Source organism: Salmo trutta, chromosome 17 (assembly GCF_901001165.1).
Source record: "Salmo trutta chromosome 17, fSalTru1.1, whole genome shotgun sequence".
In the NCBI taxonomy this organism is placed as follows: domain Eukaryota; kingdom Metazoa; phylum Chordata; class Actinopteri; order Salmoniformes; family Salmonidae; genus Salmo; species Salmo trutta.
Genome location: NC_042973.1, coordinates 43,389,119 through 43,410,886, shown reverse-complemented (window position 1 = coordinate 43,410,886; position 21,768 = coordinate 43,389,119). Strand labels below are relative to the sequence as shown.

The window sequence follows — 21,768 nt, the reverse complement described above, 5'->3', positions numbered from 1 at the left end:
GACAAGCAAAACATTTTGGGACTATGTCAACAATGGATTAATGAAACAAATACCAAAATATGGGTGGAATTGTCCTTTAAGGGGTAAGTAATCCAACGGTAACTAATCGGATTACTTTACTGAGTTTGGGTAATCCAAAAGTTACCAAACTGATTCCAGTTTTAGACAGGTAACTAGTAACTGTATCGGAGTACATTTAGAAAGGAACCTACCCAACCCTGCCTGTCGCCCATTACTCCAACCCATTATGGGTCTCCCTTCAGACCCCTCCACCTGAACCCTGGTGACATGGCAGCTCCCCTCACAGGAGGTTCACTGCTCTGTAACACAAAGTGCATTGTGTTTGACCCATTAAGCACTCTTAAAAGGAGCAGTCGGCGAGGGAGGCACAAAGCCACTTGCTGTGCTAGCACTGAGTGAGGAGACAGCAAGAATGTGCCCCTAGACTTGGCTAGGTAGCTTACTTCTCTTGTCAACGCAAGAGCTTGAATGCTCGAAAAATATTGTGTGTGTGTGTGTGTGTGTGTGTGTGTGTGGGCTCACGTTTGTTCTTATAATTGGTAATGTGTCTGTCTGCGTGTTTGTGCGTGCATTTTAACTTATATGTGTGCATGCTTGCGTATCTCCTGTGTGTGTGTGTGTGTGTGTGTGTGTGTGTGTGTGTGTGTGTGTGTGTGTGTGTGTGTGTGTGTGTGGGTGTGTGTGTGTGTGGGTGGGTGGGTGTGTGTGGGTGTGCAGGTATGGGTTTTTGTGGCAGTGAGAGTGCCTACACAAATTGGACATGTGTGGGTGCATGCCTGTGTGTGCAGTGGTGGTCGGTGACGTTTAAGATTATGGAGGACACATTTTTTTTTTTAGAGCATGGCCTTATTTCTATTACAGCATACAGAATTACTGTCATTTATGTTCCATTCACCCAGCTCAATGTAATATGGATAGGTTTAAGCTACTACATGGTACTTGAGTTTGCCTTATACACATGAGGTTGCTACAACCTAGCCGACCAATGAAAGTTTAGAATGTAGCACTGGGTGAAAAGGGTCCATATATCAGGGGATATCTTTACATGACATGTTTTTGATATTCTGGACAATACAGACCATTTCCAACGCATATTTGGAGTTTTGTGGATATGCACCATATCCTGACAAATTCTGAATCCAGATGTGTCTTTTAGACATGTACACTGAACAAAAACATAAATGTAAAGTCCTATGTTTCATGAGCTGAAATAAAAGATCCCATAAATGTTCCATAAGCACAAAAAGCTTATTTCTCTCAAAGTTTGTGCACAAATTAGTTTACATCCCTGTTAATCCTTTGCCAAGATAATCCATCCACCCTGACAGGCGTGGCATATCAAGAAGCTGATTAAACAGCATGGTTATTACACAGGTGCACCTTATGCTGGGGACAATAAAAGGCCACTCTAAAATGTGCAGTTTTGTCACACAACACAATGCCACAGATGTCTCAAGTTTTGAGGGAGCGTGCAATTGAAATGCTGACTGCAGGAATGTCCACCAGAACTGTTGCCAGAGAATGTAATGTTAATTTCTCTACCATTAGCCTCCTCCAACGTCGTTTTAGAGAATTTGACAGTACGTCCAACCGGCTTCACAACCTCCAGGACCTCCAGGAGTATTTCTGTCTGTAATAAAGCCCTTTTGTAGGGAAAAACGAATTCTGATTGGTTGGGCCTAGCTCCCCAGTGGGTCGGCCTGGCTCCCAAGTGGGTGGGCCTATGCCCACCCACTTGTTCCTCCATCTGGTCCTAATGGCCTGGTACTCAGGGTTCTATTGTCCCTCCATCAGGTCCTAATGGCCTGGTACTCAGGGCTCTATTGTCCCTCCATCAGGTCCTAATGGCCTGGTACTCAGGGCTCTATTGTCCCTCAATCAGGTCCTAATGGCCTGGTACTCAGGGCTCTATTGTCCCTCCATCGGGCCCTAATAGCCTGGTACTCAGGGTTCTATTGTCCCTCTAACCACTCCGACATCATTGCAAATGCCATAAAAAATCACATCAAACACTTATCATCAAAACAGTATGTGCTTTTATAACTCACTTAACTGTGATGATCAATTTGAAGAAAGAAGTTCAAGAGCAGGTTGAAACTGAGTGGAAACATGGTCATTGTGGATGTTGTTTCAAAGCAAAACACAACGAAATGGAGAGCACTTTCTATGGTGATGTATAATTCAAAACTCCCATATGCATATTAGAGCTTTGATTACGCATAGGCCTATATATGAGCCCATGCCAAAATAAATATTTAAAATAATGATTGTGCCGTTATACAATACATAGCTAATAGCCCACCATATATTACACATGGCAGAAAAACATTTTTAAAAAAGGATTTAAGATGTCTTTGGGACATAATTGTTTTAGCCTAATTCTAGTAATCGCCTTTGAGTGTGGACTGTATTATTATGCATACTGGATTGACTTGACACCGTATGCTACGCTCCAAACTTTCTATCCATGAGTCTGGGAGAGAACGTATAGGCCTAGGCAATGCTGTTGGTTCATTGATTGTGCAGGGTTTCTTACAGAGTTAGCCTACAATTATAGTGAATTTGTATTTTGATGTTGAATAGCCTAGTAATAGGGCTTTTTAAAAATATTTTCATAATTAATAGGCTGACACGTTACCTTTAGCTACAGAATATGTCACCACTGTGCGTTTCCAACTCTCCTCTCTCTCCTTCATTATTTTCTCGATCGCGCAGAGAGCGGGGCTGTCAACAGTTTAATGAAATATGTTTTGTTGTGAAAACATGTTACTATCGATGTTCCCGAACATATTTCACTTGGTTTCTCAAATGAAGCACTAGGTAGCTGCAGGAACATGGTTTGAGAGCCCATTGCATACGGAGTTTGTGCGGAATATCACCTGTCGAACAGCGAGAGGCCGCATGCTCCTCAAACAGTGGTTGATGCGTGCGGTGAAATAATCAAATCAAAGTTTATTGGTCACGTACACAGATTTGCAGATGTTATTGCAGGTGCAGCGAAATGCTTGTGTTTCTAGCTCCCAACAGTGCAGTAATACCTAGCAATAATAATCATTTTAAAAACTCTGAATACATAAAACAAATCGTCAATAATTATTCTTACAAGCCCAGAGATTTCTATATCCTGTGAGAAAGCAGAGTTTTGATGGTTGCCACTAATAAGAGGAGGATCCCAGCTGCTGCTGTATTCTACTCCAGTTTTATAGCCTAAAACTGGACTAGCCTACCCAAACTGAGGAAAAGCAGCCTTTATTCGCTTTTCTAGTACATACAAATGATATGCTTTTTCCCCCCTGTTCATGTTCCTGCGCATTTGATAGGCCATTGATAGGCCATTCTAAATCAAACTAATTTGACATAATAGCAAAGACAAGATTAAATTGAGAATAGTCTTTTTTTTTACTTTTTCAAATAATCGTAGCCTATAATCGCATCATGCAGTCACAATATATGTTTTGATTTCGAATACATTCTAAGTATTTGTATCATTCACAACTAAAGAAGGCAAACAACTCTAAATCTAGTGTATAGATTTAAATGATCATTTTTACACTTAACATAGCTACTTCATATGCGCACTTGCTCGGGAATGGGAAAAATATCCTTTGTATTTTATTCAGCTAAATTCAATTATATTCTTCTTACTATAAAATCATATAATATAAAATAATGGCACAGGACTTACAGTGAATTATCTTTCCACATTTTGTTACGTTACAGCCTTATTGTCACGCCCTGACCTGAGAGAGCCGTTTTTTCTCTGTTTGGTTCGGTCAGGGTGTGACGTGGGGTGGGCATTCTATGTGTTGTAATTCTATGTTGGTTTTTCCTTTGATTGGCCTAGTATTGTTTCCAATCAGAGGCAGCTGTCTATCGTTGTCTCTGATTGGGAATCATACTTAGGCAGCCCTTTTTCCCACAGTCAGTTGTGGGATCTTGTCTTTGTTTGGTTACATGTATTTTGCGCTACGAAGCTTTTCGTTCGTTGTGTTGTTTATTGTTTTTTGCTGGTTCACCTTTAAAATAAAAGACGATGAACTCAACTCATGCTACGCCTTGGTCTACCTTGAACGACGGACGTTACACTTATTCTAAAATGTATTAAATCATTTTTGTTACTTCATCAATCTACACACAATACCCCATAATGACAAAGCAAAAACAGGTTTTTAGATAATGTAGCAAATGTATATAAAAAATACTGAAATATCGATTTACATAAGTATTCTGGCTTCCCTGTGGCTCAGTTGGTAGAGAGTGGTGTTTGCAATGCCAGCATGGTGTGTGCAACGCCAGGGTTGTGGGTTCGATTCCCATGGGGGGCCAGTACAACATTATTTTTTTTTAAATAATGCATGAAATGAAATGTATGCATTCACTACTGTAAGTCGCTCTGGATAAGAGCGTCTGCTAAATGACTAAAATGTAAATGTAAATGTATTCAGACCCTTTACTCAGTACTTTGTTGAAGCACCTTTGGCAGCGATTACAGCTTCGGGTTTTCTTGGGTATGACTGTACAAGCTTGGCACACCTGTATTTGGAGAGTTTCTCCCATTCTTCTCTGCAGATCGTCTCAAGCTCTGTCAGGTTGGATGGGGAGCATCGCTGCAGAGCTATTTTCAGGTCTCTACAGAGATGTTAGATCGGGTTCAATTCGGGCTCTGGCTGGGCCATTCAAGGACATTCAGAGACTTGTCCCAAAGCCACTCCTGCGTTGTCTTGGCAGTGTGCTTAAGGTCGTTGTCCTATTGGAAGGTGAGTCTCCCCAGTCTGAGGTCATGAGCGTTCTGGAGCAGGTTTTCATCAAGGATCTCTCTGTACTTTGCTTTGTTCATCTTTTCCTCGATCCTGACTAGTCTCCCAGTCCCTGCCACTGAAAAACATCCCCACAGCATGATGCAGCCAACACCATGCTTCACCGTAGGGATAGTGCCAGGTTTCCTCCAGAAGCGATACTTGGCATTCAGGCCAAAGAGTTCAATCTTGGTTTCATCAGACCATGAGGAACAAGATTATCATGGCACCCTTTAGGTGCCTTTTGGCAAACTCCAAGCTGGCTGTCATGTGCCTTTTACTGAGGAGTGGCTTCCGTCTGGCCATTCTACCATAAAGGCCTGATTTGGTGGAGTGCTGCAGAGATGGTCGTCCTTCTGGAACGTTCTCTCGTCTCCACAGAGGAACTCTGGAGCTCTGTCGGAGTGACCATCAGGTTCTTGGTCACCTCCCTGACCAAGGCCCTTCTCCCCTGATTGCTCAGTTTGGCTGGGCGGCCAGCTCTAGGAAGAGTCTTGGTGGTTCCAAACTTCTTCCATTTAAGAATGATGGAGTCCACTTTGTTCTTGGGGATCTTCAATGCTGCAGAAATGTTTGGGTGCCCTGCCAAAGGCCTGTGCTTTAACACAATCCTGTCTCGGAGCTCTACAGACAATTCCTTCAACCTCATGGCTTGGTTTTTGCTCTGACATGCACTGTCAACTGGGGGTTCTTATATAGACAGGTGTGGGCCTTTCCAAATCATGTCCAATCAATTGAATTTACCACAGGTGGACTCCAATCAAGTTGTAGAAACATCTCAGGGATGATCAATGGAAACAGGATGCACCTGAGGTCAATTTCGAGTGTCATAGCAAAGGGTCTGAATACTTATGTTTTTGCTTTGTCATTGTGGGGTATTGTGTGTAGATAAATGAGGATTTATTTAATCCATTTTAGAATAAGGCTGTAACGTAACAAAATGTGGAAAAAGTCAAAGGGTCTGAATACTTTACGAATGCACTGTATCATATCTTGTCTGCTAAATGAACTAGCCTGCAGCCTATAGCATGGCACATAGCCAGATAACATACAGTAGGCCAACTCATATTCTGTTCTACTGAAATATATTTTATTCATGTCATAATGTTTATTTAGACCTGCCTAAATTAAATAATGGATTTATTGTGATGGTGTATATTAAATGGATTTATTCAACTTTTTAAAATGTCGATGTTCCAAAGTCACACATCAGCGGCTTGTACGCGTGGAGCCCTGGAGATGTTAAACGTGTTTATGTGAATTAACGGTCAGTTACCGTGAGACTGGCAGTCATTTGCATGACAATAGCCGGCTGACAAAATGTCATTACCGCCACAGCCCTAGGGATGGGTTACTGAGGGTGTGCAACTTTTCTTTTCTGTCAAATAAATGAAATACCATTTTTGCAAAGATTAGACTACGTTTGCATCTTTCCTGAAAGCATGTGTTCTGATTGGAGCTCTGGATTTGCTATGCTGCATTTTTTAAATAGAAATAGCAGAGATGTGCTTTGGAAATAGCAACTTGGATTAAATATGACAATGTTTACCTTTCCGTCCCTTGTATAGCCTATTACTGAATGTGCAATGTATGCTCAGATATGTCACCTTCAAATGAAGAAGCACAATGAGTTTTGGCGGCTGAACAGGTCAAATAATTTGGCCGCTGGACATTTCATGAGTCGGACTTTGCCCATTTTTGATCAGACATACAGGGATGAATATAAAAATATCTATAATTCACATATCATGTAAGGATATCTATTGAAATTAAGATTTGTATTTTTTTTGTATGGATAAATAAATGATCAGGTAATACAGATATGATACATTTCTGAAAATATGTGGATTCTTTCAAGTGTAAGTGTAAAGTCTTAGATATGTCAGCATGTTGACACATACCATTTCTGGATTTAGAATATTCGACAAATATGTAAGTGGGTGCACGCACATCAGGTGCGTGTCCTGACCATATCCTGACCAGAACTATATCTATCCTACCCTGCCTTTCTAAGGTCTTCGAAAGCCAAGTCAACAAACAAATTACCGACCATTTCGAATCCCACCGCACCTTCTCCGTTATGCAATCTGGTTTCAGAGCTGGTCATGGGTGCACCTCAGCCACGCTCAAGGTCCTAATCGATATCGTAACCGCCATCGATAAGAAACAATACTGTGCTGCCGTATTCATTGACCTGGCCAAGGCTTTCGACTCTGTCAATCACCACATCCTTATTGGCAGACTCAATAGCCTTGGTTTCTCAAATGATTGCCTCGCCTGGTTCACCAACTACTTCTCTGATAGAGTTCAATGTGTCAAACCGGATGGCCTGTTGTCCGGGCCTCTGGTAGTCTCTATGGTGGTGCCACAGGGTTCAATTCTTGGGCCAACTCTTTTCTCTGTATACATCAATGATGTCGCTCTTGCTGCTGGTGAGTCTCTGATCCACCTCTACGCAGACGACACCATTCTGTATACTTCTGGCCCTTCTTTGGACACTGTGTTAACAACCCTCCAGACGAGCTTCAATGCCATACAACTCTCCTTCCGTAGCCTCCAACTGCTCTTAAATACAAGTAAAACTAAATGCATGCTCTTCAACCGATCGCTGCCCGCACCTGCCCGCCCGTCCAGCATCACTACTCTGGACGGTTCTTACTTAGAATATGTGGACAACTACAAATACCTAGGTGTCTGGTTAGACTGTAAGCTCTCCTTCCAGACTCACATCAAACATCTCCAATCTAAAGTTAAATCTAGAATTGGCTTCCTATTTCGCAACAAAGCATCCTTCACTCATGCTGCCAAACATACCCTCGTAAAACTGACCATCCTACCGATCCTCGACTTCGGCGATGTCATTTACAAAATAGCCTCCAATACCCTACTCAATAAACTGGATGCAGTCTATCACAGTGCCATCCGTTTTGTCACCAAAGCCCCATATACTACCCACCACTGCGACCTGTACACTCTCGTTGGCTGGCCCTCGCTTCATACTTGTCGCCAAACCCACTAGCTCCAGGTCATCTACAAGACCCTGCTAGGTAAAGTCCCCCCTTATCTCAGCTCACTGGTCACCATAGCAGCACCCACCTGTAGCACGCGCTCCAGCAGGTATATCTCTCTGGTCACCCCCAAAGCCAATTCCTCCTTTGGCCGTCTCTCCTTCCAGTTCTCCGCTGCCAATGACTGGAACGAACTACAAAAATCTCTGAAACTGGAAACACTTATCTCCCTCACTAGCTTTAAGCACCAGCTGTCAGAGCAGCTCACAGATCACTGCACCTGTACATAGCCCATCTATAATTTAGCCCAAACAACTACCTCTTCCCCTACTGTATTTATTTATTTATTTATTTTGCTCCTTTGCACCCCATTATTTCTATTTCTACTTTGCACTTTCTTCCACTACAAATCTACCATTCCAGTGTTTTACTTGCTATATTGTATTTACTTTGCCACCATGGCCTTTTTTGCCTTTACCTCCCTTATCTCACCTCGTTTGCTCACATTGTATATAGACTTATTTTTCTACTGTATTATTGACTGTATGTTTGTTTTTACTCCATGTGTAACTCTGTGTTGTTGTATGTGTCGAACTGCTTTGCTTTATCTTGGCCAGGTCGCAATTGTAAATGAGAACGTGTTCTCAACTTGCCTACCTGGTTAAATAAAGGTGAAATAAATAAATAAATAAAAATATCTCGTCCCAGATATCTCCCTGGACTCATACAATAGCGGGAGGATTTCAGAGGTACATGTAGAAACTCCCATTATGCAGCATAATACCCTAGCTCCGTATATGACATTAAGGACATGCGTATCTGGAGCATATCTACTCCTTATATCATATCAAATGTCAAATGTCCGGAAATATATAGATAAAGATATCCCCTGATATTTACCCTTTTCGCCCAGTGTAGGTGCACAGGTCGAGAGACAAGTTGGAGTAATCAAGGTGACAGACAGTGACACATTCAATACAGCCTTGCACACACTTTCCAGCATCGAGCTGATCTGGGATGTAGTCATTTGTCCAAACAGTTGCAAAACTTTCAATTTTGCAAAAAAAACAAGTTTCTATTGGACAAATTCACAAATTCCCTCTTATGTTCCCTTTGCTTCTGTTTAAGAAAGGTTTTGCAATAGAATCGACAGAATGAATACACACCTGATCACCCGTGCACGCAGTTCACTTTCATAGCAGCCACATACAGCATCATCACTTTGCTCGTTGTATAATTTTTTTCTTGCGTCTATGTCCCATTATGCAATAAAACATTATTGAAACATTGAATGTTTCATTAACTGTGAGGCGGTTCCATCCTGGGTACCTTGCACCTGCCTGCTCTTGTATAGATGTGTGTGTGACAGTACATGAAATCATGGACAGAATGAGTGAGAAATGAACCCAACCCACGTGTTACTACCCGATGCCTGTAAAAACATCTCCAATACCTGCCCACCTATGTGTCATGCTCTTAGACACTGTATCTGCTGACCTCTGTTGACCTCTGGTGACCCCCTCTGACCTGTCTGACCGTCCACTTCCTGTCTCGGCATGTGTTCCCACCCTCTGGGCTGTAGTTAGTTGACGGAGCTGTCAGCGCAGGTGTCAGCCTAAGTGGCCTGTGAAGGATGTTGATGGCTGAATGGTTTAGTGGAGGCCAGGCACTCTGTGGGGCCACGGATCGGAACTCCACACCTCCACTCTTTCGTCCCACTCAGTGCTCTCTCTCTCTCTCTCTCTCTCTTCCATTCTCTCACTTTCTTTCTCTCTCTTTCTCTCTATCCCCCTCTCTCTCTCACTCCCTCTGTCTTTGTCCCTCTCTCCCTCTGTCTGTCCCTCTCTCTCTCTGTCTTTCTCTCTCTGTCTCTCTCGCTCTCTCTCTCTGACTGACCAGAACATGTGGCTCATCTCACCCCATGTCAACGCTCAACGCTCACTCTCATAGAACAAAAGGATACAAGAGACTGCAAAAACAGGAGAGGAATGTGGCATGTCCTTAGTGGCTACCTCTGCTTTCCTCTACCTTTCTCTTTCTCCTGCCATTTGTTTTTAATACCCCTACACTACCCTCCTTGATGAGCTGAAACTTCTCCATCAATGCAGTCTCAGTGTGTGGGTGCGTGCGTGCGTGCGTGGCTGGGTGCGTGCCTTAGTGCGTGTGTCTCAGCGTGTGTGTCTCAGTGTGTGTCTCTTGACCACAGAGAGAGAACATCTGCTTGACAACAGCGGAGAGGGACAAAAACAGGGGGAATTCTAACAGGGCCGCAAACAAAAAGCCCAGACAAAGATCCAGAGGAGATCCAGAACTCTGTTAATCCACTGATGCAGCCAGTTAGCAGGGGCTGAATGAAATAGAATGGATAAGTAAACCCTTCTCCAAACAACTCCTAAAGGAGACTAAAGCACTTGACTGCGGAGTCACTTCCAGTCCTTCCTTGGGTGGCATTGGCCGAGCTGTTTACTCAGCCTTTGTACCAATCACAAATCAATGCAGCTGCTTCAATAGAGAGATTAGGCTCCAGAAACAGTGGGGGATTCTACCTGAAGCACACAGTCTTTATTGATATCCCCCTCGATAACATGTTGCCATTGCGTTAGACACAAACCAAAAACAGAAAAGAGCGACATTCCAGTCACCCTGATAAAGTAGAGCTGTCTTGATCTCTTCGTTTAGAGATGAGGGGCCCATAGGAGGAGGATTGGGGAAAATGAGTGTAGCATTGTTCACAGCATTGTTCACAACATTTGAGTCATTTAGGAGGCACTCTTGTCCAGAGTGACTTACAGTTAGTGCATTCATCTTAAAATATCACAGTCGTAGTGAGTAAAATATTTTCCTCAACAAAGAAGTTAAAATAAAATGAAATTGCATTTGTCACATGCTTCGTAAACAACAGGTATAGACTAACAGTGAAATGCTTACCTACGGGCCCTTTCCAACAATGCAGAGAGAAAAAAAGTAAAATAATAACAAGAATAATAAATACACAATGCGTGACGATAACTTGGCTTTATACACAGGGTAGCAGTACCGAGTCGATGTGCATGGGTACGGGGTAATTGAGGTAGATATGTACACATAGATAGAGATAAAGTGACTAGGCAACAGGATGCATAATAGATGGTAAACAGCAACGTATGTGATGAGTCAAAAGAGTTAGTGCAAAAAGGGTCATTGCAGATAGTTAACCAATAGCTACCCGGACTACTTAACTAACTGATGTCTTGGGGGGGGGGGGGGGGTAGAAGCTGTTAAGGATCCTGTTGGTTCCAGACTTGGTATATTGGTACCGCTTACCATGTGGTAGCAGAGAGAACATTGTATGACTTGGGGGCCGGAGTTTTGGACAATTTTTTTAGGGCCTTCCTCTGACACCGCCTGGTGTAGAGGTCCTGGGTGGTAGGGAGTCACCTTTTTTATTTATTTTTTTATTTCACCTTTATTTAACCAGGTAGGCAAGTTGAGAACAAGTTCTCATTTACAATTGCGACCTGGCCAAGATAAAGCAAAGCAGTTCGACAACATACAAAAACACAGAGTTACACATGGAGTAAAACAACATACAATCAATGATGCAGTAGAAAAAAATAAGACTATATACAATGTGAGCAAATGATGTGAGATAAGGGAGGTAAAGGCAAAAAAATGCCATGGTGGCAAAGTAAATAAAGTATGGCAAGAAAAACACTGGAATGGTAGATTTGTAGTTTGAAGAAAGTTAAAAGTTAAAATATAAATAATATGGTGCAAAGGAGCAAAATAAATAAAATAAATAAATACAGTAGGGGAAAAGGTAGTAGTTTGGGCTAAATTAAAGATGGGCTATGTACAGGTGCAGAGATCTGTGAGCTGCTCTGACAGCTGGTGCTTAAAGCTAGTGAGGGAGATAAGTGTTTCCAGTTTTAGAGATTTTTGTAGTTCGTTCCAGTCATTGGCAGCTGAGAACTGGAAGGAGAGACGACCAAAGGAGGAGTTGGCTTTAGGGGTGACCAGAGAGATATACCTGCTGGAGCGCGTGCTACAGGTGGGTGCTGCTATGGTGACCAGTGACCTTGTCCTAGAGAGATTTACATGGTTATCAAAACGTCACGCCAGGGTAAGCCTACATGTTTCTGAAAAACCCTATGGGAAAAATGAATGTCGGAAAAGCGATTAGAACCATTTCCCTGTTTGACCGCTAGGTTTTATGGGTATTTTGACTGATACTGTGGTACTCTATGGTGCAGCTGTAGAACTTTTTGAGGATCAGAGGGCCCATGCCAAACCTTTTCAGCCTTCTGAGGGGGAAGAGGCGTTGTCGTGCCCTCTTCACGACTGGGTTGGTGTGTGTGGACAATGTGTGTGTGTGTAGACAAAAAACCTTAGTGATGTGAACACCAAGGAACTTGACGCTCTCGACCTGCGTTCCTTGTAGTCCACGATCAGCTCTTTTGTCTTACCGACGTTGAGGGAGAGGTTGTTGTCCTGGCACTACCCTGCCAGGTCTCTGACCACCTCCCTGTAGGCCAGGGTTCCCCAACTGGCAGCCGAAAAGAGATGTAAAGTACAGAGAGTTGCGTTATAACCAATAATGCTTTGCCAAGTGCTCAGATTTCAAAGACATTTCTAAATAATAGAAGACGTTTTAAAAAGGGAGCTGGGACAATGGAGAGACTTAAATCCTAGATGTCCCCCTCACCATTTATCTTATCCCCATTTCCTGACTTTTGAAGTTGTGGGATCTATTAGTGTCAGTTGCCTATTGAAGATCGTTGTTTTCGCACTTTATATTCACTTTGTTTGAAAATAAATGTGTTTTGACAACTTCACATCTCACTGGCTTTCATGATACAGCACCCTTCCCTCCTTCCCTCTCCCACTCCTTGCATTCCTTCCAGGTGAAGTGAACCTGGTCTTACTGTTCAATGAAGCTCCTCTTCCTCCTTCTCTCCTCCTCCTGCGATGGATTGGGGGCATTAACTTTCAGATGTAAGCTTAGCTCTCTGACCTGTTTTGGTTGGAAGGCTTGAGGCATCGCGGCAGGTAGCCTGGTGATTAAAGCGTTGGGCCAGTAACCGAAAGGTTGCTGGATCGAAACCCCGAGCTGACGAGGTAAAAATCTGTTGTTCTGCCCCTGAACAAGGCCGTTAACCCACTGTTCCCCGGTAGGCCGTCATTGTAAATAAGAATTTGTTCTTAGCTGACTTGCCTAGTTAAATAAAAATAAATAAATAAAATCGCCGGCCCAGGTAAACTGATCACTGTGGGGAAGAACACTATGGTGTGAACATTGTGTGGACAAAAAGATATGTTCCCCAAACACAAAAACTGTCCGGTTGTGCGGATGATTCTATAATGTTTCATTTAGGATGCAAAACACACCCAACTGATATTGCAAGAACGTTCCCAGAACACATTTAATCTGTTCTTTAAAGGTTCCCAGAATATTTCTTTAGGTTGTGTGAACATTGGGGGATTATGACAAGAGATGGGTTCCTAAAACACTCAAACTGTCCAGTTGTGCTGACGTTCAGATAGTGTCTGTATCAGGGTGCAAAAAACATTCCTTTGATGTTGCAAGAATGTTGACAGAACAGCCTTTCTGAGTTGTTTGTATAAGTTGGATACTCCGGCCAACATCAAACATGGAACTATGTTCACGGCATTGGCCTTCCATGGATGTTTATATGACAAGTTGTCGACTCTGGTTCATGTCTTGTACAGTGTTCACTCTCACACGCTACAGCTAGCTACGCTAAAGACGTTGGTAGCTAGCCAGATAGCAATTTGGCTAAAAACAATGTATTACCACGCTGATCTTCGCTGATGGGTGTCCTCATGTCAGATTTGCCTTCTCTTGTAAAACATTACGCCAGTGACTAGTGCATGAGTATTAACATACGCGACACTGTGGCATCATTGCGTGAGACTAATCATTGAGTACGGCCATTTGTAACCCCACCCACCGGACTACTTGGTTCGAGATATCAAACGAGGCTGAATATCTCACTTGGTTCCAGGAATCAAGCGGGCCATGGGCAAGTGGAAATGAAATAGGAACTGTGATATTCACAGCATGACCCTGCAGTGGAAAAGTGTTCTGGGAACATTCTTGTAACATCAGTTGAATGTTTTTTGAATCTTAAAATAAACATTGTAGAATCTGGACAGTTTGAAACGTATAGAATGATAGCTTGTCGTTCTTAATCAGGGTCATATTCATATAGGGACTAATGTAAAACGAAAACAAATGTTAATTTCAGGTAGTTCCTCCCGGTTTGTGTCCATTTTCTTCCATTTGGTGCCTAGTGAATGCAACGCTGTTCTTGCATAAGTTGATGCCTCGTTCAAAAACTGTAAACTTGATGGGTTGGATTTGAGCATTCAGCCATATCACAGTTACACAGGCTAAAACACTGTTCTTCAGATCCAGATTGTGTAATTGTGTGAACACATGAATACATGAGCTCCCAGTCACCCACACAGGGAATGTACAGCTATGATGACTCTGTAGGTTAAGTGAACGTTTTCATTCAAGTGTTATTTGTTTTATCTTGTTTCAGAAAAGTCAGTAGACTACTGTCAGGGGAATTCCAATTATACTGAACAAAAATATAAACGCAACATGTAAAGTGTTGGTCCCATGTTTCATGAGCTGAAATAAAAGACCAAAGAAATGTTACATACACACAAAAAGCTTATTTCTCTCAAAGTTTGTGCATAAATGTATCCTGTTGCCTAGTCACTTTATCCCTATCTATATGTACATATCTACCTCAATTACCTTGTACCCCTGCACATCGACTCGGTACTGGTACCCTGTGTATAAAGCCCAGGACCTCCGCTTCGCTTGCGGGATCATCTGAGACCAGCCACCCGGACAGCTGATATAACTGAGGAGTATTTCTGTCTGAAATAAAAACCCTTTTGTGGTGAAAAGGCCTAGGCCTGGCTCCCCAGTGGGTGGGCCTATGCCCTCCCAGGCCACCCTAGTCATATGAAATCCATAGATTAGGGCCTAATGAATTTATTCCAATTGACTGATTTCCTTTATATGAACTGTAACTGTAACTCAGTCAAATCTTTGAATCTGTTGCATGTTGAGTTTATGTTTTTGTTCAGAGGAAAAGGACTTTCCATGCAGTCAACGTCAGTCTGATCGATTTTGATTCTACAAGTACAAAGTCTTGAGAATAGTAAACTAAGTTTGAGCAGTACTTTCTTGGAGTTTATAAGACAGCTGTCAGTCACTCAGTTTATTTAACGGTGTCTTTGTGTTTGTTGTTCTAGGAGCGTTGGAGCGAGTCAGGAATGGTGGTTGGTTGGGTGTGGCTCATCTCAGGTAAGACTTAACTAGCTCTTGTGGTTTACTTTGTACAGTTGAGGTGCTGCTTTCACATGGGAAGGCTACTGTTTTCAATGAAGACATTGTAGCACAGCAAGACCTTGGGCTTTTTGGGTGATGCATGTGTTGTACCGTAAGGAAGAAATATAAGAAAGATTCCCTGTATCTGCAGATTCCCTCTGGCGATTTGATGAGCATCTGAGAAATAGAATATCCTGAAACACTAGACTGTAGTAGTATACGAGAGGTGTACATGATATAGGATAGAATAAAGTATTGCATAAGTGTTTGTGTGTGTGTGTGTGCACGTACTCTAGCGCACGTGTGTCATTCTACTTCCCAGAGTATACACTGAATGTCTACAGTATTCTTAGATACCACCTCGTATTGTTGACAATAGATTGGGGAAGGCTGTTTCTGCACTGTTGTTTTGATTGTAACCAGTCTCTCCTGCTTGTCTGTCTTAGGCTTATGAATGAGGTTCAAGAGCTTCCTTATACATCTTTAAATCCGTGTTCAGCTATTGGTGGTTTCAAACTAAAATCTGATTCTAGTCTTCTGTCTACAGGGATGGAAAGTTATTTTCATGTGCAGCGTTGTTGGAAATAACAATGAGTGTGTCTAGAAGAAATGAAACTGTATTTTTGATTGTCACTTCACATCGTGTGCGAGCGTTAGTATATAACTATTTCATATTTCCATGAAGTTCTACTTGTTCATGAGTCGATAGTGGCTGTCGGCAGATTATTTTAGTATACACAGTTAATGAATCGAGAACGGAATTTCAACACAATCTATATACCCGCTGAGATCTAATTCTTAACTCTGCCAAACCATTACAGAACATTTCAGATACTCCACAGTCGGTGGTCAATTGATCAATGACAGTAGTCCGATTCGCCAACCGGTGTATTTTTTCATGTCTTTAAATGTCTTCATGGAGGCTGGATTGCATGGGAGCCAGTGCCCACTTTGAAGGTAAAGGTCATATGATAATCTATTAGTGGTCACATATGTTGTTGTCATTTTCACTATCACAAATGATCTGATACCAGCACTGTGTCTTTCTTTCTAAACCACCGAAACTCCACAGGCTTTATTTCCTGTAAATGGTGGTCAGGTGATTTCTGTCCCATCCACCACTCTCATGTCTCTTTTTTCTTAAACATTTGATGTTATACAGCAGTTCTACAGTCTTTTTCAATACATCAAGGACCATCCACTTTAAATAGAAGTGTCCTCAAATAATTTGTCGCTAAATCATTTGCTCGGGTATCAAGCTGATAGGCCTAAGTAAACATTTGCCGCTTGTCTTTGGGTCATAACATGACAGACACATTCCTAGTATCACACCGTTGCCTGAGTCTCTTGGCGAGGAACCGGATATTTCTTGGTCCCTAAGACGAGGGGTCTATGGATGGAGGCATAGGACAGACACCCAGTGTGTCAGGTCATCCCTCAGTGAAGTGGTTCTGCTCAGAGTGACTCGACACTTTTGACATGTGCTAGCACACTTGTGCTCAGATTCGTTTCGTTTTTGGATTAGTCTCTGCAGCAGCTGCCTCCCCACAGCTGACTGACCAGAGCTCTAGAACAGAGGTTGAGCTCAGGGTGCTGGATCCCCCCCCCCTTATCTATTCCACACCAGCCACCCTGGGCAGTCGCTACTGCGTGATTCCTCACAAAACTAGAACAAAAAAAGCTAAGGATTTGGGGGGATTTTCACAAGATATAATCCATAGAAGGGTTCTTTGGAGAAAGAGTTGCTGACATATATTTTACATTAGCATTTTACAGCAATTGAGGAATAATTAATTGAAGTTGGAAGATTTGTGACATTTTGGACATACCCAAGCCTCCTCTAAGACCCCATAATGTTTCATCTGTAGATGCTACGGTGCAAGAAAATTCTGTCAAATTAAGCTTTAAAGAGTAGTGATATGAGTAGTATTTTGATTTCAATAACAATTGTCTTACATTCATTGATGAATATTGAAAATATACCCTTTTTTACTTGCCTTTTTTTATATACAGTATAACGTTATATATTTTTGAAAATAGTTTTCTCCGGTCCACTGTGCCTGACTGTCTATCTTTCTCTGGTTATCTCAGTTCTGACTCTGGGGTCCAGTGCTAAAGTCAGAGTTCCCGAAAAGATCAGGATGAGCAGCACTAATAAAGGCCCCTCTGTTAGCTGCTCGTCGCTAGCTACACTCTGGTACCACGTCATCAATGACAGACAGTCTGCCAGGTTAGCCCCCGGTTTGCCTCTAAGCTCGGTGGCTAAATAAAGGAAACATCTGCTCCTCTGCAGCACTGCTGGCTGCACTAGATCCAGACAGACAGGGCTCGGAGGAGGAAGAGTAGCTCGTTGTGCACGTCAGTCAGGTCTGGAGCAACTGCTGCTGTCTTCCCCTCATCCCGCCTCAGCCACCACCAACCCCCCAGTCCCTCTGCCCCCCCCCCCACCATAACAGCTGCCGCCCCTGGATAAGTGTAGCAGCAACCATCTCTCTCTCTCTCTCTCTCTCTCTCTCTCTCTCTCTCTCTCTCTCTCTCTCTCTCTCTCTCTCTCTCTCTCTCTCTCTTTCAGCAAAGACATGCCTCTGCACATGCATACAGACGTTAACCCTAGCCCAAGAAGTGGTGCTCACTCAGCTGTGCGTACATACAAGTGAGTGCGGGTTTTCGATGTGTATCTTGAAGTGGTTAGGTGGGCTCCCGATGAACATCGGTTCTCAAAATGGAAATCCCCCATTCAATGAGTGTGAGGAGAGAATGAGAGAAGAATGGGGTGATACTCATCCCATTGTAGTTGGTACACCTTGGACAGGGAGCTAAGACACAGGTAGACTGGCAGAGGGATGAGCTCACAGATTTGAACCGGATAATAGAACATGTCTGGTCGTCTGCAGCAGCAGAATGTCCCTTGGACCTACAGCTGTATTGAGATCAGTTTTGTGTCGTAGTAGAAAAGGCTCTTCATTCCAGAGTCAATAGACTCAAAGACAGTTCAACAAGCTTTCCGGAGGCTAATTGCATGTTAAACGTAGAGCCGTAACCCAAACCTGTCAAGATGTGACTTCTTCAGGTAGATCCCTAACCATAGAGAGGGCTATTTTTCTCACAGATCCTTGTCATATATATCTGTAACAAATCATTGCTAATAAGCACATGTAGCTCATGAATGTGACTAACATGTCTTCTGGGTGATGCGCTACATGTAGGCTACTGGGCTGTTCTATACATTACATCCTGGGGGTATGGAGATATGGAGCACAGAGGCTGCGACTGTGAGAATAATACCCAGGGAGGAGGTCACAATCCTGGGAAGGAGTGGCTGTAAAAGAGGCCTGTCTTGGAGCTCTTGGTCCTATCCTGTCCCCTCGCCCGGGTGGACACAGAAATAAACTAGTGTGGGCTAGCATTGTCTCTAACTCTCTGTCTCTCTCTCTCTCTCTCTCTCTGTCTCTCACAGCCTTTAAAATAATAACCCCATCAACTGAAAGGGAAAAGCAAGATCTGTTCTTCCCAGAGATTGTGGTGGGAAGAATCAATGACTTCCTCCTTCTTTCTCCAGGGACAGGGGACAGAGTCGTTGTTCCCTGAGGTCCCATAGTATTAATAGTGCCTCTGATAAGCCAGCGGTGTCACAGCATCTTGAGTTGTTGTGAGAACCTCTTGATATAGAATCAAAGAGATCTTAGGGAATACATTTCCCTGCCTCCTTCCTTCATTTGTTCAGCCCGGTGAGCTGTTCACCATGTCACTCGTACGATACTATGTGAGTCTGCGTTGACAATGTGTGACACGTGAGTGGTATATCAGGGACAACCTGACACTGGGTATTCTGTTGGGCTGTGACAGATTGACCCCCGGAGCTCCGGGACAGTTTTAGCCGCTTGGTGACATGCTCGGAAGCCAGGGTAGGGTGAGGAACCTGTCTCAGACATTGCTTTGTATCTACCTTTGTCGCATACACATGTCACAAAAGGATAGCTACTGGCTTTCTGCTGTGCAAATGACGTATTGGCCCTGAATGCACAGGAAATACTGTAGCAATCAATCAAATGTACTTATAAAGCCCTTCTTACATCAGCTGCTGTCACAAAGTGCTGTACAGAAACCCAGCCTAAAACCCCAAACAGCAAGCAATGCAGGTGTAGAAGCACGGTGACTAGGAAAAAGTCTTTAGGAAGGCAGGAACCTAGGAAGAAACCTAGAGAGGAACCAGGCTCTGAGGGGTGGCCAGTCCTCTTCTGGCTGAACCGACCACTCATCATGTGAGTTGACTCGGTTCAATATCCTATTCACAACAATACTCTAGTTGGATAATAATGCTTGCTGAAAGCTGTCAGAGGGAGTGGAGAACGATTGTGCAGATTTAGAGTCAACTCAACAACAGACCCACTCAGCGTCGGCTTACTGGGGAACTGATTTATGCCAGGGAAAGTGACTTCTTATTGCAGATTTTTCTGAGGTACTTTTTTCAGTGTTGTTTGATAGACTGCCTCAAATAGGTTCCCTGAAAAGGAAGCCTGGGAAAAAAAATTGCTGGAGTTGAGAAATGCTGGGAAAATACTGAGAGACGGACCGCCGTTGGTAGTGGGACAGGGCATTGTGGGACCGGACTGAGAGAGTTTTTGGTCCTCATGCGTGAGTGACTACCCGGTGAAGAGAAAACATGGAGGAATGGATGCGAAACACAGGCCAACTATGACCAGCTGCAATTCCATCTAAGATCAGTTTCCATCTTGTTATGTTTGCTTGATTTCCTTCAGAGATGAGATGTGCTGCGGTGGGTAAGGTTACGTTCAGCCGGCTCACTGGGCAGAGTCCCCTGACATGGGCATAGGAGCGGACGCCCTCATCATGCATACCGACATACCAGGCTGATGGGGGCCGGTCCCAGTGCGAGGGCCAAGCGGGGAGCCCACCCAGGGCAGCGGGCCCTCCCCTGCCCACCTTCCATGTTCCATCAGGGCCCGGCTCAGGATCAAGGGCAGGCCATGTGTCGGGGGACAGCGCTAATGATTGCCTCGGCCATGCCATCCCTTTCATGCCCCGACCCCAGAGTCCACTTTCAGCTAATGCTATTTCCTGTAGATAACTGCAAACATTCTTCTTTTCCTTTTTTGTTGTTGTTGTGGTTTTGGAAGGGGAGGGGTGGGGTGAAATATGTGATTGAGTGGTTGGGCAGCAGGGGTGAATACATGATTCCCTGTGAGATTCCTTCATTACCTGATTTGACATTATTGCACAAGTAGTGAATATAGTCTCTCTGAGATGTTTTTGTAAGTGTCCACAGCTAGCTTGCACTGTACTCTACATGCCTGTCTGTCTCAAAGAGCTTCACTGTTAGTAGCCAAAGCCTGTTGGACCTCCATCGCTCTGTCCGTTAAGTGGCTTAATCAAGCCCGTATTACACGATTATTTTACTCACCCAAGACCTCCAAAATTGTTTCCAGCTTCGAGGGAGATCAGTCGAGATATTCGGCAGGCTTGATGGGAACGGGCCTTCTGGTTTGCTACAGCGCTGTAGCTTGGCCTCCCCTTCAAGTTGAAGCTGGGAAGAGCACAGCACACATATTTCGTAAGCTTTTTATGATCCACATGATGACCCTATACACAGGTCATCCTTATTATGTTCTTGTCCGCTCCTCAGTAAAAGCACCAAACACTAAAAAGAAATACAAATAGAAAAACTGCAAATGACTTCCTTGTTCAAGAATGTGTGTGTCATCATCAGACGTGCTAACTGAGTGCAGTGAGTTCAAGCTTTGGGAAAATGCTGCGCCACAATGTTGTGCTAATGTCCTCTCTCTCTCTCTCTCTCTCTGTCAATTCAATTCGCTTTATTGGCATGACATAACAATGTACATATTGCCAAAGCTTATTTTGGATATTTACAATGTAAAAATAAATAAAAATGAGAATCAAAATTGTCAACGGGACAACAGTAACAACAATAACCAAGGGTCAAAATAACCATACATTCAACAATAACCATAAGCATACAGTAGAGGACATGTGCAGGTTGATTTGTCTGTCAGACACTGTCCCTCAACTTATGGCAGGCAGCAATGTAGTGCGCTGCCAACCCACAGCTCTCTGCGTCCTCCCCCAACAGGACGGGTAGCCTATCCTCATCAGAGAGGTCTTTGAAACCTTGAATAAGGGTTTCAAATTTTGGAAAATTACACTCTAATTGTTTTATATTTTTGACATTTTGTCAGGAAATGCAGCTCCGTCTCGGGTTCTGCTGTTGTGCAGTGGTTGCACAGCCTTTCCTCTACAGGGAGCCAGGTTTTCCTGGGTCTACCCTTCTCAATGGCAAGGCTGTGCTCACTGAGCCTGTACTTTGTCAAGGTTTTTCTAAGGTTTTGATCAGTAACCATGGTCAAATATTTAGCCACGGTGTACTGTCGATTTAGGGCCAGATAGCACTGCATTTTGCTTTGTGTTTGTGCTTGTGTTTCCCAATAAGCAATGTAGTTTTGTTGTAACTGTGTTTTAATTTGGTTTATTCTGATTGATTGGATGTTCTGGTCCTGAGGCTTCAGTGTGTTAGTAGAACAGGTTTGTGAACTCAGCCCCAGGACCAGCTGGATAA

The 21,768-nt window shown here is 43.3% G+C and overlaps 1 protein-coding gene across 1 annotated transcript in view; it reads left to right on the top strand.

The window, feature by feature from the left end:
- LOC115152238 (G1/S-specific cyclin-D2) overlaps nucleotides 1–21,768 on the top strand; it is a 218,028-nt gene that overhangs the window by 122,995 nt on the left and 73,265 nt on the right. Inside the window, exon 3 of the mRNA XM_029696885.1 lies at nucleotides 15,101–15,152. Coding sequence (XP_029552745.1) covers nucleotides 15,101–15,152 — 52 coding nt within the window. The remainder of the gene's footprint in view (nucleotides 1–15,100; nucleotides 15,153–21,768) is intronic.